This window comes from Vombatus ursinus, unplaced genomic scaffold (genome assembly GCF_900497805.2).
Source record: "Vombatus ursinus unplaced genomic scaffold, bare-nosed wombat genome assembly UNPS02014791.1, whole genome shotgun sequence".
Lineage (NCBI taxonomy): Eukaryota > Metazoa > Chordata > Mammalia > Diprotodontia > Vombatidae > Vombatus > Vombatus ursinus.
Window position 1 is genome coordinate 39,154,959 of NW_020954569.1, and position 24,001 is coordinate 39,178,959.

General features: G+C 36.5%; 1 protein-coding gene across 2 annotated transcripts in view; it reads right to left on the minus strand.

Annotated features, from left to right (window-relative positions):
* Positions 1-3,526: 3,526 nt before the first annotated feature.
* Positions 3,527-24,001, minus strand: part of ICE1 (interactor of little elongation complex ELL subunit 1) — a 74,216-nt gene continuing 53,741 nt past the window's right edge. Inside the window, exons 17-21 of one of the 2 annotated variants that reach the window (XM_027868824.1) lie at positions 18,395-18,585; positions 17,584-17,690; positions 11,256-11,303; positions 6,080-6,178; positions 3,527-4,630 (exon numbers count right to left, since the gene is read on the minus strand). In XM_027868824.1, coding sequence (XP_027724625.1) covers positions 4,449-4,630; positions 6,080-6,178; positions 11,256-11,303; positions 17,584-17,690; positions 18,395-18,585 — 627 coding nt within the window. In that variant the 3' untranslated portion in view covers positions 3,527-4,448. The remainder of the gene's footprint in view (positions 4,631-6,079; positions 6,179-11,255; positions 11,304-17,583; positions 17,691-18,394; positions 18,586-24,001) is intronic. The other variant, XM_027868823.1, reaches the window with a different exon arrangement.

Genomic DNA, 24,001 nt, shown 5'->3' on the forward strand with positions numbered 1-24,001 from the left:
GTAGTAAAACTGAAGAAAGCCACTGATACTTCTTGAAGAAAGGAGGGACATCAATCAACTGTCATTTAACTGCCTATTAAGCACCAAACCACTGTGCTAGGTGTTGGGGATACAAAGATGAGAAGAAATATGCTTTCGGATTATCAGCTCACCAGCTGTGTGGAGGATTGATTGTAAAGAGAAGCTGCAAACAGGGATATCAATTAGGAAGCTAATGCAATAATCCAGACAAAAAAGTTATGAGAGCCTGAACTAGGGCAATGACTATAGGAGCGGAGAAAAGGGGATGAATGTAAGACCTCCATATTGTGGGTCAAATGGACATAACTGGATGTAGGGGAGGAAAGCCAGGGGGAGGAAGAAGAGATAAGAACAACTCTAAAGTTGCAAGCCTGGGCGACTGGGAGGATAATGGAGCTCTTAACAGAAATATTGGTTTGAGAGGGGGGCGAAATGCCACGATGCAATGAAACACCCAAAGTCTCAAGATTCACTTGTGGTAGATTCATCAGTTAATGAAATGAGCTCTAGTACCAGGAATTAGGAAGATCCAAGTTCACATCCAGCCTTATATAATTACTGGCTATGTGACCCTGATCAAGTCACTTAACCTGTCTTCCTCAGTTTTCTCATCCGTAATGGGAATAATACCCACCTCCTATTTTCTTCTCTTTTCTTCTATACTCTAAGTTAAATATGCCTGCAAGCAACTAGGTACTACAGTGGAATGGGGTGGGGGGGGAGGGTGCTGAAGTCAAGAAAACCTGAGTTCAAATCCAACCTCAGACACTTACTAGCTGTGACCCTGGGCAAGTCACTTAACCTTTTTTGTTTCCATTTCCTCATCTGTAAAATGAGTTGGAGAAAGAAATGGCAAACTACTCCAGTATCTTTGCCAAGAAAACCCCCAAATGGGGTCACAAAGAATTGGACTAAACCAAGCAACAAATAGACGCAGTTCCTTCAACTAATCCTCATATGACATGGCATCAAAGCCCTTCACCATCTGGGTTGTCTGCTTTTGAACACTGTTACACTTCTTACTTATCTTAATCCACATTGCTCAAAACTGAACCCTGAATCACAGATGAGATCTAATAAGAACAGAGTATGGTGGTACTATCATCAACTTCTTATTCATTAAAGCTATGCCTCTCATGAATGCAACCCAGGAATGTGTTTTCTGTCTTCCACATCACATTGCTGTCTCATTGAGCTTGCAGTCCACAGGTATTTTTCAGAACAATGCCTTGGGCCTCTATTTTTTCTAAGTGGAAGACTTTACATTTATCCCTACTGAATTGCTAAATTCCGTCGTATTAAATTCAGCCTAATGCTATATTGCCTATAAAGATCCTTTTGGCTCCTGTCATGCTGTTAGTCTTGCTTCTCAGTTATATCAGCTGCAAATTGGATGAACATGCCATCTCCTTTCAGTCCTATTATCACTTAAAGGAATTTAATTGGTTACTGGTAAGTCATCTCAAGGTATATTGGACAGAAAATGGCTAAATGTTTGTGGAATAAGAACATAATGGAATGTTAGTGCTCTAAGAAGTGATGGATAACTACAGAAAACATGGAAAAGCTTACACTATGATGCCCAGTGAACAGCAAAGAAAACAATATACACAAAAGACTACACAAATGCAAAGAACTACAAAACAACTGAGTGACCATTGAAAAATTACAAAGAAAGATGGCCCCAAAAAAAGAGGCATAAGGAAATACCCCACATACCCCCCCCAACCACTCCTTTGTAAAGGTGGGAGGTCCATGAATGCAGAATACTGCATTTTTTTTTAGAATACTGAATATTTTCAAGACTTAAATGTATTTATTGCTTTTAGCTAGTTTTTTTTTTTCCTTTCCTCTTAAAAATATTCTTTCTTCTATGAGATGGCTCTCTCTCTGGAAGGAGGGAGGGGAGAAATACTGTGAATTTAAGAGATAGAAAAACCAAAGGCACTAATATATTGTATTTTTTTAAAGTAATGATTACATTATATACTGGTATTAAAAGGGTAATTTTATGTAACAGAGATTTGTAGTTTCACATGATTATTTCCTGTTCTATTTGTATATGGAAATGTTCTCTTTTGGTGTTCACTAAATTTTAGAATTTAAAAAACTAAGAAAAAAAGACATGTTAAATGTGGAATATCAATTCTTGAGTTCAAAAACTTGACTAAGTTTTTTAAAAGAGCAAATGGCCATTGTGAAGGAAAAACCTGCAATTGTTTGACAGATGTCGAACAATAACGTAGATTTCTAGTAAGAAGGCATTCAAGAGAATACCACAAAACTATTTAAAAATTTTTTCTTGGTATTACATCTGTTCTACTACTGAAATACACTAGGAAAGAATAAAACAGGCTGCAAATGTATTATTGAAGTCTCATTGTGGTGCCTCAAACTGGTGTGAAAGTATGATCGTGACTTCTCTGAAAGGCTAGGTCAGTGTAATATAGCTTGGGAAGATTCTACCTTAGGCTAGAAAGGTTTCAAACACTGGCAACAAAGTCTGTCACTGCAGGACAAACATGGCAAAGGTCAGTGAGGCTCAACAGCAAATGATGAATGGGGGGGGAGGGTGGTCAAGTAACTCGAAGACCACCTAGTAAAGAATGAAGGGGCCACAATCGTCATTGATGAAGTACCCACACCAATAAAATGTCAGAGATCTCTTTAAGTGCTTAAGTAGATAGAAAGATAGATATAGATGGATAGAGATGGTCACAGATCTCTAAGTGCTTTTATGTGTGTGTGTGTGTATATATATATATATATATACACACACACATACATACACAGACGTATAGACACACACTCACACACACACACACACACATCCATCCACTGTGCCGCCTAGCTGCCTGTGTGTGTCTGTAGGGGCAGCTAGGTGGCACAGTGCATAAAACACCAGGCCTGGAGTCAGGAAGACCCGAGTTCAAAAATGACTTCAGACACTTACAAGCTATGTGACCCTGGGCAAGTCATTTAACCATGTTTACCTCAGTTTCCTCATCTGTAAAACGAGCTGGAGAGGGAAATGGTAAACCACTCCAATATCTCTGCCAAGAAAACCCCAAATGGGGTCATGAAGAGTAAGACAGGATTGAAATGATGGGACTACATACGTGTGTATATATATACATACATATATGTGTATGTATATATATACATATGTGTATGTATATATATACATGTACATATAACCTTACAAACCTTAAAGTGCTATAAAAATGTAAGCTATTAGTATTTGAGAAATTAGTATTAGAAGAACTGTATTAGTAGACCTAGTATTAGAGAAACTAATTAGTATTAGTAGGTTTAGTATTAGGACTAGTATTAGTAGAATTAGTATGAGTAGGTCTCAAAAGCAACCAATGTTCCATATGATCAAAAAGTGATTTTCTAAAGAAGTTTCTGTGTCTACCACCTATTTTCAATATTTATAGGAATAAATGATGACAAGTATTGTTCTTTATTGATACAGACAGTTTGCATGGTTCATTTTGTTTTTATTATAAAAAACAACGAAGAACATGTACATGTACAGGCATTTTAAGAAATGATGAATACAAGACAAATCAGAACCATGGTGAGTTATTAAACCCCTTTTCTATATACAAACACTAAAATTCCCAAAGTGGAACATCATCAAATGTGAAACACATTATAGCATTATACTGTATATACAAAACATACACAGAGATCTGCTGGTTATCTCTGAATCTTCTATATACATGTAATTGATACATAAAACTGCATTTAGAGTTTAGTTTTACTTCTCAGATGCCCTTTCCTGCTACAATAGGATGAAACTGAACAGTTTTACTGAAGTTTACAAATGAGGAGAAAATAAGTTAAAATCAATTTCTGGCAAGAGCTTTGTCTTTTATTCTCTCCAGAAGCCCACTAAAAACAAAAAATACAGTTTTGTAGCCCATCCCTAGGCTCAGTAACGGAAGACTCTGCTATCCAAGTCTTTTTTAGCTATATAATTCTCTAGTCTTGAGTGCATAGTCCAGAAACTGTTCCGGTTCAAGAACCAATAGCATTTTCATTTTGTTAGATTAAATTTAAAATGTCACATATATATTTTTTAAAAGCCAACACTAAAAAAGATACTTTCTGCAGCAAAAAGGGCAAAGTTCAAGTTTTTGTTATCTGATCATAATACAATACTTCAACCCATCATCATTTAGAACATGTCAGGCTTATGTGAAATGTATAGTCAATAATACGATAATTTTGTGAAGGACATGCCTTCTAATAAAGTCAATCCTACTTTTTCTTTTCTGCCTACAACAATAAGGAAGGTCTGTCTTTTGCCTGGTTTTGTTGTTGGTATTGCTTTGATCATTTCTCAACTATATCAACCAATTCTTCTGATAAAGACAAAAAGGCACTTGGACAGATGCACTGTCTTTCTCCTCCGTGGTTTAGCTGAGGTCTGCTGCACACAACAAGTTGACTTCAGCTAAGCAGCTCATAACAGCAGAGGGAATGTTCTTTGTGGTCATTCTTGTCCAATTTTCTAGTACCTTGGACACTTCTGCTGGATTGCTGGGACTCAAGTCACAAAGAGCGTATACAGCTGCTAACTGAATACTCCAGGGTACATCTGGAAAGAGTTTAAGGCAGTCATTATTACTTAAGCTCTGGAAAAATGTATTAAGAATTTTTGAAAAATTTACATATGATAGCCTATTCATATAATTTGGATACCATGAAATATACTTTGGAAAATGAAAAATTTAAAAAAAGATGAAGAGAAAAAATAATCATAATAAATGAAAGCAGTGAGGGCTACAGTAGCCCTAGATGGCATGACAAATCCAAGAGGCAGTAAGGTATAGTGATGAGAATACTAGATTTAAAGACATTAGGTCTAGGTTCTAGACCTAATGTCTAGGTTCAAATCCTAGCTCACCCACAAAGTAGCTGTGTGACCTTGGGCACTTTCATGTCCTTTACTACAAATGAAGGGAATTAGATGATCTCTCTGGGTCTTTGTAGCTCTAACTCCCACTATCTTATGGCTTATCTATGCACTGCTAAGAAGACTTGGTCTTAGATCTCACTCAGTTCTTCTTCAGTCTTAGTTCACTTAGGTCACTATATTCTTACACAGAGAAAGGAAACAAGTATTTGTTAAGTGTCTATTACATGCCTGGCACTATGCTAAGTGCTTTATACAGAGAGACAGAGATACACAATATCCTGAAAGGAATCAGCCAGAAGGAACTGCAGAGATACAGCAAACACCATCAGGCTAGATCTGAAGTCTTAATGGAGCAATTTGACCATGACTCACATCTGAAATAATCATGATTTCATGGTGAGGGAGCCATCATTTAAGATATCTGAGGGCCATATTCCACCGAGCTCCAAATTTGCTTGAGAACTTGAAGTTACGTATACTCTTTAGGCCTCAATTTCTCCACATTAAAAATAGATCATTTTGTACTGGGATCACAGAGTAGGCAAAAGGATTACTCTGAACTTTGAGCTCTTCCCATGAAAAACAAATATTTAGGGGGCAGCTAGGTGGCACAGTGGATAGAGCGCCAGGCTGCTCTATTGGAGTCATGAGGACCTGAGTTCAAATCTACCCTCAGACCAAACATTTGACACTTACTAGCTGTGTGACCCTGGGCAAGTCACTTAACCCCAATTGCGTAAAAATTAAAATAAAAAAAAAGAAAAACAAATATATACAAATACAAAATCAAATATGATACAAATTACAATGAAGGATATCAACACAGAGAAAAGTTCTATTTATAAAGGCTCCGTGATGTGTAGAGACACCTTTGCTAGATCAAGATTTGAGTTCTCTTTTCTCTAGTGATAAAATATATCAATGCTAAGAGAATAGGAGGAATTAAGTCTAACACTATAGCTTCTGAGAAAACTAAAATGTATCACTAAAAACCTACATGGTGTTCTTGCTGTTCTTGTAACTTAATTTCTCTTCTGTAAAATCTATGCTTATCAACAGAGATAAGACTTAAGGTTAAGAAGTATAATAAAAAAATGATTTTAATGATTTTTATAAAACTATTTTTACCTTCTTCATTTGAATGTTGTATGAACATACAAATCACAGAACTGATATTTTTCACAGCAGAAGAAAATCCTTCCTTCAAACCTAGTTGGCCTAAACGACCTGTAAGAAAAAAAATCGACACATAAAAGATATCTTTGGTTAAATATAAGCTACTTTCAATAAGAATTCAAAACTAAGCTCTTCATCTCCTTTTCCACCATTCTTCCAAGTCTTCCCTTGAAGCATCATCACATAACAGCAAACAAACCAAAATGACCACATCCACAGTTGCATTTATAGTATATAATTCAACTTTCTATAAGAGGAAAAAAAAAGATCACATAATAGACAGTTGAAAATAATGCGCCTATGTAATGTCCTTTCAACTCCATTCAAACAGTTCTCTTCAAATCATTCATGACCACCTTAAGGCTAAGTCCTTTTCTGTCCTCTTTTCTGTCTTTCTCCTTTACCAATCTCAGGCATCTGACAATGTGAACCACATTTCTTCAAGATATCATTCCTCAGACTGCTTCCTTCCTCTGTTTCCTTTACTAGCACCTCCCACAGTTATTCCTTAAATGAGGGTACACTCCAAAGTTCTATCTTTGTCTCTCCTCATTTGACTGTCTCTTTACTATGGTGATCTCATTCACTCCCAGAATTTCAATTATGACCCCAATGTATGTAACTCCTAAAACTCCACCTACCACTTCTCTCCACCACTTTAGTCTTATTATTGCCAATTCTATGATTTGTAATTGTCTGATGGCCTACCTCGACCTCAAAAACATGCCCCAATCTGAACTTATTTTATCTTCCAAAAATCTGTCCCTCTCATTTTTCTTATTTCTCTTGATGGCGTCACTCTCCTCCTAGTAAGCTTTCTAACAGCTATCATATTTTAACTTATATTTATTATCAGTAATGAGTTCCCTTTCTCTTGTTTTGAAATACATTTTCCTTAAATATCCAATTTGAGTGTCACTTTTACCATGAAGCCTTCCTTCACAATCCCACGAGTACCATCCCCTAACCCCAAATGGAAATGCTTTCTCTTTGAAAAGATAGTACTTGCCTTTCATTGTAGTTACATGTACACATGTCATTTCCTCCTATTAGAATATGAGCCTTTTAAAAAGCAGGGTATATGCGATACCTGTCTTTTTAACCTCATAATTTAAAACAATTCCTTGAACACAACAGGCACCTAATGTCTCCTGAAATAAAAATGCTTTAGGACGCATTTAACACATCCTTTCCTCACATGGTAGGGACAGCTTACCTTTATATGCAATTAATTACTCTGCTTTTGATTACTGCCTCCCTCAATCTGCCCTCCCCTTTCTATCAGCCCCTCCCTTTTCTTTCCCCTTTCCCCTCCTACTGCCTATATGGCAAGTTAGATTTCTATACCTAAGTATAGTATTCTCTCCTTGAGCCAAATCCGATGAGAGTAAAGTTCAAACAATGTTGATCTCCTTCCCTTCTTTCCCTCTACTGTAATATGTCTTTGTGCCTTTTCATGTGATGGAATTTACCCTTTTCTGCCTCCTCCTTTCCTCTTCTCCCATTACAGTTCCTTTTCACCACTTCATTAGGTTTTTTTATCATCACATCAAAATCAGCTTAAACCCATCCCACTCTATTTATGTATATCCCTTTTAAAAGTCGTAATCAAGACACAGTTCTCAAGAGTTATAAGTATCATCTTCCCATGTAGGGCTGTAAACAGTTTACCCTTATTGAATAACGTTTTGTTTTGTTTTGTTTTCCCCCTTTCCTGTTTACCTTTATATGCCTCTCTTGAGTCTTGTATTTGAAGATTAAATTTTCCACTGAGCTCTGGTCTTTTCATCAGCAAAGTCTGGAAGTCCCCTATATCACTGAATGTCTATCTCCTCCCCTGAAAGACTGTGCTCAATTTTGTTGGGTAGTTGAACTTTGGTTGTAATTCAAGCTCCTTTGCCTTATAGAATATTATATTCCAGGCCCTCTAATCTTTTAATGTAGAAGCTGCAAAGGATCCTACATAATCCTGACTATGGTTTCACGATATTTGAATTGTTTCTTTCTGGCTGCTTAAAGGATTTTCTCCTTGACCTGATAATTCTGGAATTTAACTACAATATTCCTTGGCATTTTCACTCACCTCTCTTTCAGGAGGTGATTGGTAGACTCTTTCAATTCTTTCAATGACTATTTTACCCTCTGGTTCTAGGGCCTCAGGGCAGTTTTCCTTGATGATCTCCTTAAAGATGCTTTCCAGGCTCTTTTTCATCATGGCTTTTAGATAGACCACTAATTCTTAAGTTATCTCCTGGATCTATTTTCCAGGTCAGTTGTTTTTCCAAAGAGGTATTTTACCTTTTCTTCTATTTTTTCATTTTTTTTGGTTTTGTTTGACTGATTCTTGATGTCTCATAGAGTCCTTAGCTTCCAATTGTTGAATTCTAATTTTTAATAAATTGTTTTCTTCAGTGAGCTTTTATATCTCCTTTTCCATTTGGCCCATTTTACTTTTTAGGGAGTTGTTTTCTTCAGTGTACTTTTTTTTCATTTTATCAACTGTAATTTTAAAGGAATTGTTCGATTTTTCTTCTCTCTCTCTTATTTGACTTTTAAAATCCTTCTTGATCTCTTCCAAGAAGGCTTTTTTGGCATGAGACCAGTTCATATTCCCCTCTGATGTTTCAGATGTGGGTATATTGACAATGTTGTCTTCTCTTGAATTTGTGTTTTGATCTTCCCTGTCACCAAGATACTTCTTTATGGTCACTGTTTTTCTATGCTGCTTTTTGCTCATGTTGTTTGCTTTTTTTCTGGCTTTTAAAGTTGATCTCTGCTTCTGGGGCACAGTGGGCACTGTCCCAGGCTTCTTGTGCTGGGGGCTAGAGGCCTGGTTACTGGTTTGCTGAGGTAGGGCTTGCCACTGCCTTGCTGGGATGCCTCCCTTCCTATACTGGTCCTCTTCAGCCACAGCAAAAGGGACCTTTCCTGTTAATTCTCTTGGCCTCATGAGTTAAAAGACTGCTGTATCTCGTCTTTCTGCTTACTCTACTCTTTCAGGATTTTTCTTGGGGCAATATTCTCTGGGTTTTCCAAAGTCAGTAAGGGAAGGTGAGAGCTACTGCTGCTGATTCAGTCACTCCCAAGCCCTGCTCCTGGTTTGCTGGTGCCAGGCCTGTATTGGCATGCCCTACAGCCCTGCACTAAACTGCGCTTCTCTCTCACCCAGTTCAGACAGACCCCTCCAGCTGACCTTCGAATTTATCTCTGGCATCTGTGGGCTGAGAAGACTAGAAACTGTCACTGCTGCTGGCGATCCAGTCCCCTGAGGCCTGCTCAGATTTTGCTGAGGCCAGATCTGTGCTACACCCTGAGCACTGGAAGCTCCTCTCTCTGGCTGGTGCAACAGACCTTTCCTGTTGACCTTCCAGGTTGTCCTATGCTGGTAATCTGCCTCTCTCTGTCTCTTTTTGGGTTCTGCCACTCTAAAATTTGTTCAGAGTCACTTTTTAGAGGTATTTGAAGGGCTTGGGGGAGAGCTCAGGGGAGTCCCTGCTTTCACTTTTGGCTCTGCCTTCCTGTGTTATCCAATTACTTTGCTAAAAGAGATTTAGTTATATTCCTTAGGTTGAAGGAAAATGTGTTTCAGATAGGCCAAAATGGAAATGCCTGTCTCTTATTCAATTTAGTATTATAAAAATAAACCAAAATGCAAATTTATTAAGATGCATGTATTTTAGCATTTCAGCACTTACTGCTTTGTCGATTGTGTATTATATAGCAAACTGATTCAATGAAAGGTTAAAATATAAAATAATACTGTCATGGATCTCTTTTGACAATTTGTATCTTTATTTTACTCACACTGTTTTGCTGTTAGGTTGACTCAAAGGGGTCCCAACATAAGGGCAGAGGTAGATGTGCTTATTCAACCTTGGCAAGTTTCTCTATTTGGGGCTCTTCAGTTCTCTCAATTAAGGACCCAGAGAAATATATCAGACTTTAAATAAAAAAAAAAATCCTTGAGTTCTTACTGTACTTAAAGTCAATAACACAATTTGTAGGATATATAAAGCCTTGTGTTGTTCTTTGTTTTGTTTGTGTCACTCTCATCTCTCCAAAAAGATTGTCACTCCCTGAATACCAGGTATCTTTATATTTCCTCTTGAATTATAACAGGCTTTTCTTGTAACACTGGAAAGTATTTTTTTCCTCATTTTTGGCTATTGAAATACTTCTTTTCATTTAAGTCACGGTTAAGATAACAATCCCATCATGAAATCTTTCCTGATCATCTCCCTACCCCCACCTTATATGAAAGTGATTACTGCCTTCTCAAATTTTCTTTTAAGCTCTACTCTCATCAACAGCCGAATGAACATTTTGAACTAATTGTCCTGTAAGGATCTAAAATTCAACATGTCTGAAACAGAAATTTTAAGATTTTCTTCCGAATCCTCTCTGCTGAACATCTCTATTTTTGTTGAGTACTGATCCTTCCAGTCATACATCCTCAACTCTTTACTCTCATACTGAACCAGTTACCAAATGTTGTCATTTCTACAATTTTTTTCACATATCTCCCTCCTCTCCAATCATACTGCCACCATCCCAGTTATCATTTATTATCTAGTCTATTCTAATAAGTATCCTCAATTGGTCTCCTGGAATGTCATCTATCTCTAATCCAACTACCATGAAGTAGCCACCCAAGTAATTTACATAATCATAGGTTTGATCATGTCACTCTTCCATCTCTATTGAAGAACTCTAGTGGCTCCCTATTACCTCTTCCATAGAATATATACTCTTCTTTTTGACACTTAATGCTATTATTAAGTGAAATTAAATTATCAAGTTATCCTTATTGATATACATCATGGTACATAGCAAAAAGTATCAAATAATTGTCCAAATAATACTCAATACGTGTTGAGATTAATGTGGATACATGAAGTTGAAATAGATATGTAGTCTATTCCAGAATTCAAAAAATCAATTTTGGTCACTGATCATGACTTAATAGTCCTATGTAAGAAAAATAAAATGATCTGTCCTCTTTTCTACTCTGATAAATACATTAAGAATATAAGAGCAAAGAGATTAAGTATAAAACAGAATAAATGAAGGCGTGATTATGAGTTTGCAAGTTTTCTAAGATAGTGTAAGACCAGAGGAAAATGGTTACCTCTTTTCCAATTGGGAATGCTTGCTGGAAGAGGCAGGCTTTCACAAGCTGTTTGAATGAAGGAAGCAAAAGAAATGAATAATTGTGAAATGAGATGTCTCTGAGAATGTAATGTGACCTGACATAAGGCTCAGAAACAGGATGAGATGACTGGATGGAGAATAGAAATATGCCTGTGCTAAACAAAGTGAAAGAGTGAGACATCAGGAAAGGAAGTAAGTTAGTGTAAAAATGTAGACCAAAGATACAACTCTTCAAAGATTAGCTTAGTGGGATTTTAAGTAAGGTAAAATGAAAATTTCAGGGAAAATGGAATAGTAAAAGTGATAGGTAGATTACAACTTTGGAAACAATAAAAAGGAAGGGCTAGTGGGCACCAGAGCACGAAGAGGATTTGATGAGATGATAACCAAACAGAGAAGAGATAACCAGTTTGTGATCACAAATTTGATTCAATTCAATGAACATTTATGAATATATAAGTTAACAATGATGGTTGAACAAATTTCATTGTTGCTGGTCTGCAGTTTGATTTAACTTCATAACATCAAGTTGAACAAAAGATAGGCTTTTTCCACACTGGTTTGTTAAAGCCATTTTCCTCTACCCCAGTAGGATTTCATTCTTTTTGGCAAAGCAGTGTGAAATAAGAATTCAAAGCATATGGATGAAAGATGTATTTGTTAGACTGTGCCTCCTAAAGCAATTTTTACTGTGTGCAGGGATGTTCTCTCCATTTTCTCTTTGTCCCCAGTGACTCATGGCCCATTGGATACTGTTGAGGTCTGCTCCTTATAAGCAGGGGTCATGGTTTGTTTATATTTCTTTTCTATCCCCATGGCCCCCAATATAGGATTAGGCACACAAGGAAACATTTAATAAATACCTGCTGAAGGAAAATGTTCTTTATTGAAAATGTCATTCATTTTTCATTATATTCTGTGTCTAATGTTAACATAAATTAGGAGACTTGGGTTCTTTTGCTGTTCTGCTACTAAATAGAGACCTTGGAAAAGTTATTTAACCTTATAAAATCTATAAAATGAGGGGGGAGGTAGATTAGATCTCCATCATCCTACGTAGTAGCTCTATAACTCTATGATTCAAGTGTTAGTTAAAGCATTTCACATATTAGTCTTTAACTGATATTAAAACTGACAATGTTCATTAAAAAAAGTCTACATAGTCGTGTGTTAGCAACTAAAGTGCATTTTACTGTTACACTGACTTTTTATGGAAAAATTCTGAATTATTTTTCAGTAATGTTAGTTAAAAAAAACTCTCAATCAAGATTCCACTAATGAAATTACTAATTCAGATAACCTTTTATTTTATGATCAGAAGATTTTCCAGTCAATCAGTCAATAAGAATTTATCAAGTGCTTACTATGTGCCAGGCACCATGCTAAGCACTGGAGATAAAAAGGAAGGCAGTGCTTCTGCCTTAAAGGGACTCATATTCTCAACAAGGAAACAATGAGAGTGTGAGCAAGAAAGGGGGAGAATGAAAATAATTGGAAAGTAATCTTAGAAGGAAGGGACTAGCAAGTGGGGGAGAGGAGCAGGGGAGAAGCCTGTCAAAGGCCTCCTACAAAGGGCAGAATTTGAGCTGACTCTAAAAAGAAGGCAAGGAAAGTAGAAGGCAGTGAAAAGATGAGCATTCCAGACATGGGGTATAGGCAGTGCAAATACAGGAGACAAGAAATATACTCCAGATTATATGGATCACAGAGTGTGTGGAGAGAGAAAGGGACCAGGTTGTGAAGGTCTTTAAATACCAAAACAGAGGATTTCACATTAGATCTTGGAGGTAACTGGGAGTCACTGGAGTTTAATAAGGGAGTAAGATAACATGGTCAGATATGTGCTTTAAGAAGATCAGTTTGGTTGCTGAATAGCAGATGGACTGCAATGGGGAGATAACTGAGGTAGGTGAGCAATTAGAAAGTTACTGCACTGCAATAGTCAAGGCATGAGATGACAAGGGCCTATACTAGGATGGCAGTTGTATGAACGGAGAGAAGGTTATATGTACAAGAGATGTTGTGAAGGAAAAAAATAACACGATATGACGACAGACTGAATATGTACGTGGTGTGGCTGAGAGTAAAGAATCCTGGATGACTGTGAGGCTGTGAGCCTGAGTGACTGGGAGGATAGTGATGTCCTGGACAGTAATGGTAAAATTGGGAACAGAGAAGAATTTCAAGGAAAAGATAATGAGTTCATTTAGAACATGGTTAAGTTTGAGATGTCTACAGGATATCCATTCAAAATGTACAGATATATAGATCTGGGATTCATCTACATAGAGATGATAGTTATTCTTATGGAAGGTGATGAGATCACAAAGTGAGATAACAAAGAGATAACAGAGAAGAAGATCACATACAGAGCCCTGGGGAATATCCAGGTAGTTCAACCAGGATGAAGATAAAGCAAAGGAGACTAAGAAGTGGTAGGATGGGTAGGAGGACAACCAGAAGAAAGAGCAGGGTTGAGAAAATCTACAGAGATGAGAGTATCAAGGTTGAGAAAGTGATCAATAATGTCAAACACTAAAAAGAATTTAAGAACGATGAGGATTAAGAAAAGGCTTAGCAATTAAGAAATCAATGGTAATCTTGGAGAAAGCTATTGTAGTAGTTGAATGATCAGCTAGGAAGCTGGACTGTAAAGAGTTAAGAGGAAATGAAGATGGACATCTCAAGGAGTTTAGCCACAAAAAGGAGATACAGGATGATAGATAACTAGTAGGAATGGACCAAACAAGTGGTAATCAGTAGAGATCAATATCACAAAAATCTAAATGTCTTCCTCTGCAAGGGTGATTGACAGTATTGGGATACAGAGTGGTCAAGAAGGATGACTAAGAAAAAGCCATGAGATTCGGCAATTGAGAGAATGAAATCAAGGGTGCATATAGAACAAAAATGAGGGCCATCTCTTCATGCAAGACAGGGGAGGAGATAGTGGGGAAAGATGTTTGAGAGATGTAAGAATAAATAGAAGGGAGAAGAGGGAACACAAATTTCACAATTTTCTTCAACTCTATTCAGCAGCACACTATTCAGGAGTGCAGGATATAGATGGTGGAAATAATCCAAGGTTGCAGTTTGCAAAGATCATCAGTGATAAGATTGGCGGGGGGGGGGGGATGTGTGTGAAATGAAACAGAAAGGGATCTTAGTGATTATACCATTCAATCTTTGTTTTACATACATGAAGAAACAGGAAAACAGAAGTGAACTAATTTAAGAGATGGCAGAGATAGAACTCAAGTCTTGACTCCAAATTCCATGCCCTCTGTACTAAATAAAATTAATTTGTATTTTCTAATGCTACTATTGTTTGACTCCACAATACTTAACAATTTCATCATTTGCTAACCAAGTTCTCTGGTCAATATCAGCCTAGACGCTATGAAGTATAATTTAGACAGTGCTCTTTTCTTAGGAGAATTATTAACTTATTCACTTCCCACTTCTTTTGAGTTCCCAAGCTTGTTTTAAACTAATAATTTACTTGGCTTAGTAATTAGATAAGTCAAAAAGCAAAACTCATCAGTTTCTCTCATTTTTTTTTAAGTGATGCAATCGGGATTAAGTGACTTGCCCAGGGTCACACAGCTAGTAAGTGTCAAGTGTCTCAGGCCACATTTGAACTCAGGGCTGGCACTCTATCTACTACGCCATCTAGCCGACCCCTCTCCTATCATTTCTTAACTTTACAATCTGGTTTAAAACTTCATTATTCAAATGAAACTGCTCTTACCAAAGTGACCAATGGTATATTTGGCATATTTACTAAATCTGATGACTTTTTTTTTCTGTTTTCTTGACTTCCCTGCAGAATTTGACAATGCTGACCACTCCCTTTTTCTACTCACTTTATTATTGAGTTTTGAAGACATGGCTCTCTGAGTTATCCTTCTACCTGTCTGTCTGCCTGGTTTTGCTCTGTCTCCTTTGCTGGATCACCATATACCCCTTCTTCAAAATGCCGGGAAGGGTGGGTGGGTGGGTGAGTGAGTGAGTGAGAGAGTGAGTGAGTGAGTGTTTGTGTGTGTGTGTGTGTGTGTTTCTATCAATGTATCTATCAACATATCTATACACCCAGCCCTACTCTCTTCATAAAGTGACAGGCACACATGTCCAAATGCATGTTTCACATTTCCACCTCGAGATCCTGTAGCTATTCCAAACTGAACCAGTTTAAAACAGAACTCATTATCTTTTCTCCTAAACCCACCCTTTTGATCATCTATATTTCTGTTGGGGATACCACTTTCTTTCATTTAGTCAGGTATATAGCAGCCTTTGCTTTACCTGACTCCTCAAAATACCTCAGCTGCCAACTCAAAATGATTTTGACCTCCACATCTCACATTTCTACACCCTCAAGGCCATCAGTGTAATTCAAGGCCCAATTGGTCTCCTTTTCTCAAAGTCTCTCCCCAGTCCATCCACCACACAGCTGCCAAAATAATTTTTTCTAAAGCACATGCCATTCCCTTGTGCAATGAATTTGCACAAGGGCCTCACTGTTGCCTCTAGACTCACATACAAACTCCTCTGTTTGGAATGTTAAAAGTCCTTCACACCTACTTCTAACCAATCTTTCTAGCCTTACACTACTTCCCTTTACACAATCCAGCCAAACCAACCTTATAAAATTTAGTCACACATGACATGCTATCTCTCATTTCCATGCCTTTGCATGGCTATGTTCCATACCTGGAATGCACTTCTTCTACCTCTGCTTCATAGAATTCCTCTGTTTTGAAGACACAGCTAACACACTACCTTCTAGATGAAGGTTTTCCTGATTCTTCCCCATCCCCCTAAATCTGCTATTGCCCTCCCTCGTATTTAACTATTTTATATTTATATTTCTTTTTTATTTACTCTGCATATCTATTTCACACACACCTGTTATCTTTTTCCCCATCAGAATCTAAGTTCCTTAAGAGCAGAGATTGCTTCACTCTTGCTATCCCCAAATGTTTGGCACATAATAGGTACTTATGCCTAGTGACTGAGAATCCCCAGTTTTTCTTCAAAATTCAGGTCAAGGACCAGCTCCTACATGAAGCCTATCCTTATCCCTCTAGGTTCAGTGCCTTTCCCCAAAAAATTACCATATATTTATTTAATATACGGATGTGTTGTTTCATCTGATTGCATGTAAGCTCCCTAAGCAAAGGGACTACTTCTTTTTGTTATCTTCCACCAAGTAGAACAATGATAAGACCATATTTAGTGAGAGAGAGAGAGAGAGTGTGTGTGTGTGTGTGTGTGTGTGTGTGTGTGTGTGTGTGGCAATACACTGGTAGTACATATGCATTGATTTCCCTTTTATTTTATCTTCAATAAAGGGAGACAGCAGCTGATCATCATTATTATACAAAAGTCATTCATTTTCTATTAAGGATTTCTTTCCTTTACTATCATCATTTATCTTACCTTTTTGTCTTTTTTTTTTATTCTTTGGTTCCTGGCACTTAGACTTAGTCCTTCTTTATTCTCTGCATTCCTCACAGAATTAAAAATTTTTGAAGTATCAATTTGGGCTTTCTTAAACAGTTTATTATTGCCTTGTAGAGCTTGCCCTCTTCCTCCCACCTCTTCCTTTTTTTTCTGTTGTGTTTCACTTAGAAAAATACTAATTCCTGCAGGAGATAAAGAGGATATTCCCTCCTGGTAAGATTCTTCCTATTTCCCTGATTGTGAAGTTCATTATTGACATATACCTGCCCCTTTACCATATTTTCCTATTGGCCTCAAAATCTTTTCCCTGAGCCCATGCCTTCCCACTCTTCTGTGTGTCAGCTGTTTCCAGCAGCTCTGACTTACCTTTTCCTGAGGCAGGACGAGTAAGTGGTTTCACTCAGCACCTGAGCCCTACACATAATCCCCATTGTAAAGTACCCAGCTTTTGTTTTTTACAGCTCTCTCTCTTAATTCTTAATTCATTAGGAGTGTCTCCTCCCACCACTGAAACAAGGTTTCTGTCTTTTTCTCCCTTTTTTAATTCCTCCCTTTGCCTCTCTGCCCACTTTCCTGTAAGTTTTCTTCTTAAGAAACTACAGGAATTATCCTCCCTTCATGTATAGATAAGAAAGCCAAGAAAGGACAATGAAATATGTTTTAGAAAAGTAAACATGCTAATTCCCTGACAGCTTAAACATCTTAAAAACAAAAGTCAATGCAACAGGTAAACCCAAAAGTAGCTTAGGTTTAGAAACAACTTCCATTAATTAGACTTTGGGCTTAAAAAAAAAAAATCACATGAAAGACAACAAATGCTAACATAAGCAAAAACTCACCAATTAGTCGGAGTATCAATGCTACAATAATATCCGGAGTGTATGCGATGTTCAAATGTCCTTTTCTGTGCTTTATCCACTTATCCATGACAGGCCACAGTTCTTTACTATGAAATCAAGAGATAATAAAAGTATGAACCCTCCAAAATTTTACCAAATCAAGAATCTATCTTAAATATATAATAACAAGTTAAGAATTGTTTACTCTAAAATATCATTAGCTACAACAGTTGGTAAAAGCACTCTCTTTTGAGGAAGAACTTAGCAGACTAAGTTAAATTTAGTTTGGTCCCTGTACTCCCCTCTCAATGCTAACAAATGCTCTTCACTTACCATTCTTAGGTTATATCAAAAGTTGTCGCACAGTTGTCTAAAAACACAAGTGCACTCTGAACTATGCAATAAAATTATTTTCAAGTAGGTAAAAACTGAATTTTTGCAATCCAAATAATTTGAAACGGATTTAAAATCCTCACTATTTCAAAGCACAATAGAGTGAACTTTTACTGTAAAGAAGTGCTTTCCTGGCTTATTGGTTTTGTAAAGTTTGAATTTCTATATGCTAAATGCACAATAAGCAAAGTCCACCTGTATTATATTCCCTGGAGAAGAGTTTATTTCTCATACAGAATAGTCAACAAGTCAACAAGCACTTAGTGCCCACTAATGTGTCAGGCACTGGGCTAACACAATACACAGTAAGTGGCATTACCACCCTAAAATTATTTTTGCCTATGAAGTAACTTCCAACTGAGAGAGATGAATGATTTTATAACTTTTACTTCTATTATTTAGCAAAGCAATACCATACCTTATGATATTATCATGTGTCCAAACCCATTTCTGATGACAGCAGAGTAGATCAAGGGCAAATACATATTCCCACATGTCATCATTTAGGTCTTCACCAAATTTCTCACTTAAGTGAAATTCCATTTTAGGACATAATTGTATTGTCAAAAGCAGCTTGGAGATCATCATACTAACATCTAAGGAGGAAGTCTGGGAAATGGAAAAATATAATAAAATTTAAGAGACTTGCAAAGATAGCACAATATATGACTTATTCTTTGGGCTATTACTTCCAAAGCACCTAAAGTCCCCACATTCCCTTTTCATAAACAGAATAATTTTGAAACAGAAATTATGTTCCCTTCTGATAATTAATCTTAGTAGAAGTAAGCAATTTAATTTTCATTTCCGACCCCCACCCTTTATTATACTGACAACATTTAAAGGAATCCAGTGATATCTGAAAAACTTTTTTTCCCCTACAAAGCAGCAGAAACTGATCCAGACAAGATCCTACCATAAGATGACTCCTATCCAATGTAAAACATATACTGAGGTTTAAATATTTTATCTTACAGAATAATCCTTACAGTACTAAACCACCTATGGTTTCAGCTGCTTGGAAATATGTTTTTTAATCTCATTAAACTATTATCTTTAATAAACAATGAGCCAGACAGAATCATTTAATATTGTAAATTTTAAAAATTCTTTTAAAGTTTAGTTCTATAATGATTTCATTCCATAATCAAGACTAATTCTGGTAATCTCAGCACCTTTTAACTAGCTGTTTTTCACCAGAAAACATTCCAAGGTAGAATGCTTTATGAAGAATCAGAACATAATATGTTTGTAGGAAAATCATGCTTTTATTTGGCACAATTTTTTTCTAGTTCAGAGTGATTTATATACGACTGTCCCAACTAACATCATTTTTAATTTGTATTGTCACTATATTATGACCAAACTCCACTATAAGATTGCAAAAACCTGATATAAACATGTTGTCCACTTATACTATTATCCCTTTCAAAATAACTGATCCCTCCAAAGTAGGTTTGCTTAAAATAATGTTTTTGAAGGACCAAATAATGACAGTGTTTGGGACAAGTCTATATGGATACTTGGTTTGTTGTAACTATACCATAGTTTTATATCAAGACCTCCTTATGCTATACTGACCATATTCATAAGACAGCTGTCTGGGCTTTCACCAATGACTATAGTTTTCATTAGGGCTGTTAGGAAACCAGAGCATTTAACCTGGCAAAGCTGCTTGTTTATTCTTGTTTCTAAGGCAGAATTTTATACTAAATCTATATCAGATGTACTTGGAACCCTAATGAGTCAGTTAAATGAGCAAATCATTAAGCTGTCTGCACATTTATCAAAATAGGCTAGCAAATGCATTTTCAGCCAGGTCATGTGTTATATTCAGAATAAGGCCAGGAAGTGGTTCAAGAAAACATCTAGAACCTTAATTTTATGTTCATAGCTATTACTTTCTAAGGTCCCTTTCAATTAAAAAAATTTTACATATTCCATCATACTTCTCCACTAACTCCTTTTCTAACATGTCATTTATGGCACAGGGGTAACTCGTGAATTCCTGAAGACTATGCCAGCAAAGTGGAGACTCTGGTAGTTTCCTATCAGCTTGGAAGAGTTTGAGTACTATCCTATCATCACAATATGTCTACTTTCTGAGGACCAGCCTTCCCAAGCTCAGAGTGGCTCTTCATTAGTAGGTCAGAGGTTTAATAATGACTTCTTTGGTCATAATAATCCATAAAACAAAGGAAAAACAAAACGAAGCACCGCTTTATGTGCCTCCAGGGAGAAGGGCAGAATTGTCAGCAGGAAAGCAGATAGAGAACATTTAAGGATCACAGTTTTCTTATCATCTAAAAACATTAACATAGTCATTGGTTTTCTAAATATGAGTTCCTTTCCCAAAGACCAATGGACACATTTCTGGAGGAACTCAATCATTTTCTTGACATTCTTACAATCTATGAAAAGAGAAGACAAAAGGAAGTTGCCCCTAATTGTAAATATGCTCAAAGATGTTCTATGGAAAGGAAAATGGAGGAATTGGCTGCTTCACAGGATCATAAATCTAGAGCTGGAAGAGGCTTTAGTTTTATTGTTTAAAGAATTGATTGTGCTATCTCATAACTATCATACTAGATAACATGACAGAAAAGGAAAATGACAAATGCTGGTGGGGACGTGGAAAAGTGAGGACACTAATACACTCTTGGTGGAGTTGTGAACTGGTCCAATAGTTCTTGGAGAACTATTTGGGACTATGGCTAAAGGGCTATAAAACTGTGCATACCCTTTGACCCTGCATTACTAGGTCTGTATCCCAAAGACATTAAAGAAAAAGGAAAAGGAGCTATAAGTACAAAAGTATTTATTGTAGCTCTTTTTATATTTGCAAAGAGGGGCAGCTAGGTGGCGCAGTAGATAGAGCACCAGTCCTGACGTCAGGATGACCTGAGTTCAAACCCAGCCTCAGACCAAACACTTGACACTTACTAGCTGTGTGACCCTGGGCAAGTCACTTAACCCCAACTGCTGAAAAAAAAAAGAAAAAAAATGTGTGTGTGTGTGTATATGTGTGTGTGTGTGTACTTGCAAAGAAGTGGAAATTGAGGGAATGCCCATAAATTGGGGAATAGCTGAAACAAGCCGCAGTATATGATTGTGATGGAAAACTATTGTGCTATAAGAAATGATAAGCAGGATGGCTTCGGAAAAACCTGGGAAGACTTAGATGAACTGATGCAGAGTGAAGTGAGCAGAATCAGGAGAACATTGTACCCAGTAACAGCAATACTGTAATGATGATCAACTGTGAAAAACTTAGCTATTGAACAAGACAATGATCCAAGACAATTTCTTTTTTTTTTGGCTACGCAATGGGGTTAAGTGACTTGCCCAGAGTCACAGAGCTATTAAGTGTTATATATGTCTGAGGCCGGATTTGAACTCAGGTCCTCCTGAATCCAGAGTCGGTGCTCTATCTACTGCGCCACCTAGCTGCCCCGATTCAAGATAATTTCAAAGAACTTTGATGAAAAATAATCTGCAGAGAGAGAACTGGTGAACTCTGAATGCAGACTGAAGCATACTTTTTTCACTTTATTTTACTTGGTGTATTTTGGGGGGGGGGGTAAGGGAAGGGCAACATGGCTAAGATGGATATAGGTTTTACATGACTTCACACATATAACTGACATAATATTGCTTTGCCTTCTCGATGAGTAGGAAAGAGAAAGGAGGAACAGAATTTGGAACTCAAATTTTTTTATAAATGAATGTTGAAATAAATAAAACAAAATAAGAAAGACTTACAAGAGACACAACAGAGTTACTTCAAGGACATTTAAAGGATGAAACTGGAAGGCCAAAGTCCTCCAAATGTTCCTGCTCACAGATGATACTGTGACTATTGGATCAAGTCCCAGGTAACAAAAGAGTTTGACCTAACTTTTCTACAAAGGATAAAAAACAAGTGGATGAGGAAAGCCTATTGTTCATCCCATTGAGTTATTTTTATCAGCATATGGGCCCAGAAACAAAGAATAAGTGGGTTAGATTTTCCTTAGGAAATTGCACAAAGGTATACCTTTGTACTACTGATGTTTTTCTATTGATGCTGTATATCTGTAAGTCATAGAATACTACAGTATAAAAAACTGAAGTTGAAGATCACTCTAAGAGAAATGAAGAAGTCTAATATGGATGTGAGTAGGCTGTAATACAAAGAGGGGGCCATAAAATGTCATCAGAAGAATGTATGATGGTAAAAAAAAAATAATGGGCTAATTACATATTAATACAAAGGAAAACAAGAGGATAGGTCATCTGCATTGTCCATATTATATGAAACATCAAGAGAATGAGTTAGGTCCTAAAAATGTGAGGGAGGCCTCAAGATATTAGTGGACCTCTTATGACGATCGTCTAGTAGAACATGGATAAGAATCACATAGCATGGGGAAGCAGAGTGAAATGATCTCTGTTACTGTTAGAAGTACCTATCTTGAATCGGGGCAGAAGTACCTATACCAATAATTGGAAGTAGTTAGGAAATAGGAAGAAGTACCAAAAACATATTAAGACAGATAACTCTAACATATCTGTCCTTAAAAAAAGGATGAGCAAAAGTATAGGTAGAATACAAAACTCAAGTCAGTTGTAGTTGTTACTTAATAATAATTGTTTTAAAAAATACTCTGTAGAAATGGTGAAATATGTTGCTAAAATGTCATTTTTAAAGTATTGCATTCATCAGAGAATGACTTTTATATTTTGTCATTTACTTTAGAAATTTCCATGGGCCTCACATTCTTCAACTATAAAATGAACAGGCTAATTTGGATAGGCTCAGATTCATTTCAGCTTTAGAACAATGATATATGTGATATATGTAATTAGATGCTTATAAAATATTAATGATTATAAACTCTTCTGAATTTACTTTGTCTTTAGTAAATTAGTTATAAAGTTATCATTTCCACTGATCTTTAATTAGATTCTTCTGAGACAGGAAATACTTTGTAATTTTTTCCAAGATCAACACATCAATGAATCAAAAAGCATCTATTAAGTTAGCACTATGGATCATACACTATACTAGCTGCTGGAGAAACAAAGACAAAAATGAGACAGTCTCTGACCTCAACAAACACGTGTACTATCAGAAGAGACAACAGATACATAAATAAGCACAGAGAGAATAGCATGGGGGTGGTGAGGAGAGGTGTTTGGGAAGGGGGAATTAGGAAAGGTTTCATGAGTTTAATCTTGGAAAAAAGGGATTTTATGAGGTGAAGGTGTTGGGACAAAGAATTCCAAAAATTAGGAAGGAGCATTTTAAAAGCATACAGAAGAGACAAGGACTATCATGTGTAAGGAAGAGCAAAGCAAAGAATGTGAAAAGAGGATTCATAGGTTATAAAGTGGGAGAGGTAAGATGGAGCCAAACTGAGCATTGTGTGAAGAAACAAAATGAACTAGACGATTACAGTTCTAGCAACTTTATCCCCAAAACACTGAAGGAAATAAAAGAAGAACAACGGAAAAAGGAACTTCTCAGTGTTGAAAAGAATCTCCTTTTTCTTGACCTCATCTAGCATCTACTCCTAAAATAATTAACCTATATATAGTTAATAGATCTCTATATAACTGATTTTATAACTGATTGAAGAAACTGAATACATATGATCAAATGATCATAGATTTAAAGTCAGAAATACTTTAGAACCATCCACTCCAACTCCCTCAATTTACAAATGAGAAAACTAAAGACGATAGAAGTTAAATGACTTGCCATAGTCATATGGCAGGTTGCCCTCAGTTAAAATCTGGCGCTACTTTTACTCTATATGTCTGCTTTACCAAATACATGTCTAAGTATATAATGTATAGTAATTCAACAATAGCTGAGTAGTATTTCAAATATATAATATACCATTAAAGTGGGAAATTTCTATCAAGAATACAATTTAAAAGACTATAATTGTTCTCTGAATTTGTCCTGAATATCCACTAAAGTGCTATAAATGTGTGTATCTTAATGATAAAAGTATACTTAAACCAATTAATTAAGGTC